General features: G+C 40.8%; 1 protein-coding gene across 4 annotated transcripts in view; it reads right to left on the reverse strand.

Moving 5' to 3' along the window:
• Nucleotides 1-7,267, reverse strand: part of fam219b (family with sequence similarity 219 member B) — a 35,643-nt gene that overhangs the window by 25,332 nt on the left and 3,044 nt on the right. For all 4 annotated transcript variants that reach the window (XM_060853855.1, XM_060853854.1, XM_060853853.1 and 1 more), the window contains exon 2: nucleotides 669-771. In XM_060853855.1, the coding sequence (XP_060709838.1) occupies nucleotides 669-771 (103 nt within the window). The remainder of the gene's footprint in view (nucleotides 1-668; nucleotides 772-7,267) is intronic.

The following is a 7,267-nucleotide window of genomic DNA, read 5'->3' on the forward strand; positions in this document are numbered from 1 at the left end:
TCCATCTACCACCATTGTGTCTTCTGTGGGCCTGCCAATTCTGTATTCACACAGCCGGATTTCCCTGTATCCTATGCTTCCCCTTACTTTCTGAATGAGCCTACCATGGGGAACCTTATCAAAAGCCTTGCTAAAATCCATGTACACCACATCCACTGCTCAACCACTGTCATGGGGCAGTGGTTGGATTGTCTCTCACTGGTAATGGTCATAACCTGGCACTTGTATGGCATGGATGTTACTTGCCACTTGTCAGCCAAAACTTGGATACTGCCCAGATTTTGCCCATGGATTGCTTCAGTATCTGAGGAGTAGTGAATGGTATTGAATAATGCGCAATCATTGGCAAAGATATTTGGCCTGTTACGTGTAATATCCGGCTAGCTGTATCAAGACTCACACTGATGAATGATGGTTTGCGTACAGTACTGGATGAGTGCCAGAATATTCGAAACCGCCTGCAGCAGTCACTACCAGGGTTCATGGATGAAGAATGATCACATGGCGGTGATACTAGAGGACAGTCAATACATAAGTTACACATCTTGGCATCTGCTCAAGGAGGATGAGAATTACCATTTGCAACATTATCAAGTTGCAGGGTAACATGTGCAGCCGGTAACACTGTACAGTTTGTAGACTGGCCAGAATTACCCATAATCACTCACGTAGTTTGAGATGTATTGAAGGAGTCCTGGTGGTAGTCGCCGGCGGCTTCCTCGTCTCTGGCATCTTGAACACACGGTCATTTTTCCAGCTTTTGCTGTGACCCTTTCAGAGGAACAAAGACGTGGAGATCAGAAGATTTCTTTTATTTATTTAAGATGCAGCAACATAAAAACACAGGATAAATAAAAGGAACAGGAATCAACCATTTAACTCCATTAAACCTGTGACTTCTGATTCCCCACCAATGAGAACAGCTTCTCCCTATCTACACTGTCCAGTCCTCTCAAGAGGTAATTGAGGGGTGACTTAATTGAGGCACACCGCATCGTGAGGGACTTGGTTACAGGAAACGAGCTTCCGCCAGGTATGGAGGGTTTGAGTTATAATGAAAGGCTGATAGGCTGGGATTTTTTTCCACCAGAACACAGGAAGTTGAGAGGTAATTTTAGAGAAGTCTTTAAAATAATTAGGGATATAGATAGAATTAATGGTAGTTGTGTTTTCCCTAGGATGGAGGATTTCAAGACGAAGGGGCAGATTTTCAAGGTAAGTGGAGACGGATTTAAAAATGGGGGCAAATGTTTTACACTGAGGGTGGTTTGCATGGTGAATGAACTTCCTGAGGAAGTGGTGGAAGAGGGTACAATTACAATATTTAAAAGATATTTGGATAGATACATGAGTAGGAAAGGTTGGAGGGTTATGGGCAGGAGCAGAGAGGTGGGACTAGTTTAGTTTGGGATTTAGTTCGGCAAGGACTGGTTAGATCGAAGAGTCTGTTTCCGAGCTGTATGATTCTATGAAAAAGAGCCATTCAACCCCTTGAATCTGCAATGGTCAAATAAATTAGCCACTAATTCTAAACCCACTTTCTGTAACGTGGTCTGTGGTTTTGCAGGTTACATTATTTTAGGGACAGATCCAAGCTCGTTTTAACTGAGTTGAGAGTTTGTGTCTCAAACACAAAACTGGGCAGTGAATTCCAGACACCTACCACTCTCTAGGTGAAAATGTTTTTCCTCTTGCCCCCCCAACTTCTCTCCCAATCACCTTAAGTCTGTGCCTTCTTGGTAATATCCTTCGTACAGCAGGACGACCAGAACTGGAAACAGTATTCCAGAAGTGGCCTCACCAACATCCTGTACTCCCTCAACACGATTTCCCAATTCCTATATTCAAAGGATTCAGCAATGAAGACAAGTGTGCCAAATACCTTTCTGCTGTAATTTTTCTATGGTTCTATATGTGTTCAGTCCAAGACATCTTCCAGTCTACAAAACTATTTGACAATGCTGTGTCCATCACGCCTTTGTGTCAACATTTTGCTGTACAAATTCCTGATGTTCACATCTACAAAGGTAAACACCCAGTCAAAGTCATTCTGGTTTAACTCAACCAGTCGTGGTGCAGTGATAGCTCAGTTTTACATCTCAAATGCAGACTAGTGCAGAGAAATTCCTATGCTTCAAATAAGTTTGCTTCTGAACTCCATGGAATTACTACATAAAATTTTAAAACTGAACGTTCTAAGTAGCTTTTAAATAAAACAACAGCCACATAATTTTAGGGGAAGAACCAGAAAGTAACCGTGACTCCAAGCAGTTTTATATCATGCTTCATCAGCAGTTAAAGGTTTAAGCATCAATTGTGCTGCAAGGGCTTATGAACTGTTAATCAGTTTGCTCCCAGAGAGAATTGAAGCCTGCTAATTACAACTTCCAGTATCCTCTGCACAGCAAATTCATCAACTGCAATTCAGCAACTACAGGCAATGTGGCCTGGGATTTGTGTTGCAAAGAAGGAGAATGCAAGCAGATGGTGACATGCGTTCCAAGACAGATCCCAGCAAGTGACAGATCCCAGCAAGTGACAGATCCCAGCAAGTGACAGATCCCAGCAAGTGACAGATCCCAGCAAGTGACAGATCCCAGCAAGTGACAGATCCCAGCAAGTGACGCTACTGACAAGGTGGCAATCTTGAGAAATAGCAGAGCAACAAGAAATAGCATCGTAAGTGTTAAGTAGTACATGGGAATTCCACAGAATTGAGGTACAACCAGCCCAAGCATGCAATTCCCTTGCTAGCAACTTTTGGATAATGGGCGAGGTACTTTTAACTAAATTATAGAGAACATGGAGCAGTGACATATTCAGATAGTTTTGGGGTGAGAGAAAGTGGAGGCCAAATTCAGCAAATTATTGACTTATACTTCATTTTATTACAGCACTTGCATTGAATCACAGGCTGAGAAGTTTCTTTTTAATCTTTTGAGACTAAAGGTGCATTATTCAATGGAGCCACACATGGTCATGTCTGTTTGCTAGAAAGCAGAGATTCGTTAATTATAAATGAATTATTGCCACAAGTTTTAATTAAGTGATTTTAAAATAAAAAGGCTTAATGATTGCACCAGACGGGACAGTCATGAGATCAAGACAAATATATGAGCATATTTACAATGGTGTATGATGGAAACATAAATTAGCAACCCCATTCAGAGTTCAGAACAGATGGAGTGAGAGAACTGGAAAAGCAAGAACCACAAGTGTGTAGCAGTGAGGAGCTCCCAATAGTGGTTGAGGTGCATGTTTTTGAAGCTAAAGTTGAGCAATGCTGTTCCAATGCACCTGCTAAACTGGATAATTGTGAACCTAAATGTGGTATAACTTCACTCTGATTAATAACCTTAAACTTAGCAAAAAGCACTTCATTACGTATGTGGTTTTAATATCCATACAGTAAGTTCAGGTGAGTTTAATATTGTGCATTGGTAGCAAAAACATGGAGGATAAAAACCATTTGTGCAAGTGTTTGTTTAAATCAAGTACCTTACTTGAGTAATTGCTGAAAAGAGATCTGTGCTTGTCAAGCGAGCATTAGCACAAAAATCAGGGCTCTTGTGGTATAGTGGCAAGGTCCCTGCTTCAAGCCAGAAGGCCCTTGTTGAGGTCCCACCTGCACCAGAGGTACATTACCACATCACTGAACAGGTTGATTAGAAAACATCAAAGCACACAAACTGCATTGGGGGTCTTGTGACATTAGTAAACTGAGCACCCTTCACTGTAGCAACGTAGACAAGACGTGTAGTTAACACGTTCTATTGAGAAACACTAGATTAGGAAATGTTAATTCGCAAATTTAATTTGCAAATTCCTGGGCTCTATCTGCAGTAGGCTGGTCAATATAAAACATTTGATTCCTTAGCACTATCATCACTAAAACAAAGATATCTCATAGAAGAGTAACAATCTCTTGGAAGGCATATATATTTAAGTACTAAAAGATTATAAAGCTGATATTCCAAATTATAGAATTCTATTGACTGCAAATGATGTTATCCATCTTTTAATCCAAACAAAACTATCAATCATCGTCAAGGAAATATCACTGAGGAATGCAATATTGCAGACAGGTGCAGAACAGGTTTCACTTCCAAGAAACCACCTCTTGTCATGTGTTCAGTCGAAGGAGAAAGTGAGGATTGCAGATGTTGGAGATCAAAGTCGAAGAGTGTGGTGCTGGAAAAGTACAGCAGGTCAGGCAGCATCCGAGGTGCAGGAGAGTCAATGTTTCGAGCATAAGCTCTTCATCAGGAATTTAGTCGAAGACATCGACACAAAACAGACAGACCTTTCATTTCCCCATTTACAACCAAAAAAGTTCAATACTGCCGAGCTACCATCTGCCTACTGGTTCTTGCAGAAACCTAGGTTTGTTAGCAAAAGGTGAACACATGGAGACACAATCCAAACCTGTGGACTTCCTTCACCAGTCCTAAATCTTATTCCAAGTTTAATTAGAATCCAGCTTGCACCAAGCCAATTTTCCCATCAACCATGTTTGTTGACACACACTGGGCTCCCAATCATCAATGTCTCAACTTCAAAATTCTCGCTCTTGTTTTCCTCAGCCCCTCTCCTATTTCTAATCTCCACCAACTCCTAAATCCTTCTGAGATCTCTGTGCTTCTTAAATTCTGCCTTCTTGGCATGATTGATTTCTGTCATAGCACTTTTCATGGCCATACCTTTAAACGAATGAGCACATTCTCTCCATAAACCTCTCCATCTCCCTCTTCTCCTTTAAGATGCTCTTAAAACCCTCACTTTAAAAAGTGAGCAGTCAGCAGTCCTAATTTTTCTTTATGTGGGTCTGTGTCAAATTTGGGGTTTGGTAATCCTCCTGTGCCTTGGGATGTGGTAACAGACATTAAAACATAGTCAACAGGAGTAGCAATAGGCCATTCAGCCCTTTGACCCTGGACCATCATTCAATAAGATCATTGCTGATCATCCAACTCAGTACACCATTCCCAAACATAGCCCATTCTACCCATGTAAAACATATCCCATTGTTACTATGTTAACATTTGTGGGTGCCGTAGATGTTGAATCTACCTACCTCTGGCATAAGAATATTCAAATACTCTCTTCCTCAAAAAATAATTGGTAGTGAGCTCCAAGCCTCTCAAACTTTTAAATAAATTCTTCTTATCTCTGTCTTACATGGATAACTCCTTAGTTTTAAACTGCGTCCCCAGTTCTAGATTCTCCCACAATAGGAAATACCCTTTTCACATGCATACAGGATCCTGAAAGGGTCTGCCATTCAAGATGCCTTTTAATCTTCAAAACTCCAGCAGATATAAAACTAGTCTGTCTCATAAGGTGACCCAGCCATTCCAGGTGTTAAGTCCAGTAAACCGTCTCTGAATTGCTTCCAATGCACTTACATCCGCAGCACAATGGCTCAGTGGTTAGCATTGCTGCCTCACAGCACTAGGGAACTGGATTCAATTCCAGCCTCAGGTGACTGCCTGTGTGGAGTTTGCACATTCCCCCTATGTCTGCGTGGGTTTCCTCTGGGTGCTCCGGTTTCCTCCCACAGTCCAAAGATGTGCAAGTTAGGTGAATTAGCCATGCTAAATTGCCCATTGTATTCAGGGAGGTGTAGGTTAGGTGCATTAGTCCAGGGTAAATGTTGGATAATAGGAGAGGGGAATGGGTCTGTGTGGGCTACTCTTTGGAGGGTTGGTGTGGACATGTTGGGCCAAATGGCCTGTTTCCCCACTGTAGAGATTCTACGATCCTTCCTCAAGTAAGTAAACCAATACTGTACGTAGGAGTCTAAATGTGCTAACAACAATGCCCTAAATAAATGAACCATAAACTCCCCAACTTTTGAATTCAATTCCGCGTGCAATAAATGGTAACATTCTATTAGCCTTCCTAATTACTCACTGTACGTACATAATAATCTTTTCTTTTTCCATTTGTGCCATTAAAACACTCAGATCCCTGTTATCTCAGAACGTTGCAATCTTTCAACTTTTAGCTAAGATGTTTCATATTCACACCAAGTGATGATTAAGTGCTTCTCAGCAGTTTATTTTGAGCTTTTAATCCTTTGGAGCTACTTATTTAGAGATGGGGAATAAAATAAGATTAACTATCATCTTGGTACTGATCAACAGAACTTGGTGTGAAAGCAAGAACATCAAGTACTGGTATTTAAATAAAAGCACAAAATGCTGCAAGTGCTGACAGTAGTCACTAAAAAAAATGCTGCATCAGTAAATATTTTATCAGAAGGGAAAATGCTACAATTAGCCCCAATGTCTGTTATATAGTGCCTTTAAGATCGTGAAGAGCTTTGGAATCTGTGCACTGTGATGAAAAGGAGCCTCAAGCCATGGCTGGCAAAGAGCTCCGAGAGTAGGCAAAGGCACGGTCAAAAACGGAGATGTCGTGGTGGCTTTCAGCACAGCAGCCATTTGTGCTAAATCTATGCAGCAAATTAAACCATGTGTGTCTGCTTTCAATGTCATTGTAAGGATGCAAAAGATACAGATTAAAAGAATAACTGAGAATAACAGGCACAACAGTGAGGACACACAGGGGATATTCCAGCTCTATTTGTGACGACCAAGATCTTTAAAATCCCCCAATGGATTATAAATGATACGAAATTCTAACATGGTACATGGATAAAAACACGATTTCCATAGGTTCTTTGGAAAGTCAGCAACTTGCATTTAAAATCATGAATGCACAAGACGCCAGAATTGGAGATGCATTGCGACCTTAGACATTGGACTTATTATTATCGATGACTTTGCATACATCCGAAATATCCCACAAAAATAGAAAATTGAGGAAACAAATTATCCATTTCCACAAGCGCAAAAATTAGTTACTATAAAAACACCAGACAACTCGGAGCATAGCTCAGGCGAGGCCAGTTGGTTCACATGCTGCAGTTTCAGTGCACCACAATGTTGCTAATACACCAAGATTCTGCAGTAAGACAAGGCCAATTTACACTCGTGAAGAATCACACCGCACAGGATGCAACTCAGCCTATCACAGCTGTGCTGGTACTTTGAATTTCCACTAGTATTTGACTGCTCACGTAAGAAACTATTAACATCCTGGTGTATCATCACAAAATAAATATAGGACATTTTAGAATATTGAATCTGAAATGTCCTTTGAACTGTACATTACTGTCATAATTATGAATTCACATTTTGTCATTAGAACATAGAAACAGAAATTAACCAAACAGCCCTTCAAACCTGTCATGGAGTCATAC

Source organism: Hemiscyllium ocellatum, chromosome 42 (assembly GCF_020745735.1).
Source record: "Hemiscyllium ocellatum isolate sHemOce1 chromosome 42, sHemOce1.pat.X.cur, whole genome shotgun sequence".
Lineage (NCBI taxonomy): Eukaryota > Metazoa > Chordata > Chondrichthyes > Orectolobiformes > Hemiscylliidae > Hemiscyllium > Hemiscyllium ocellatum.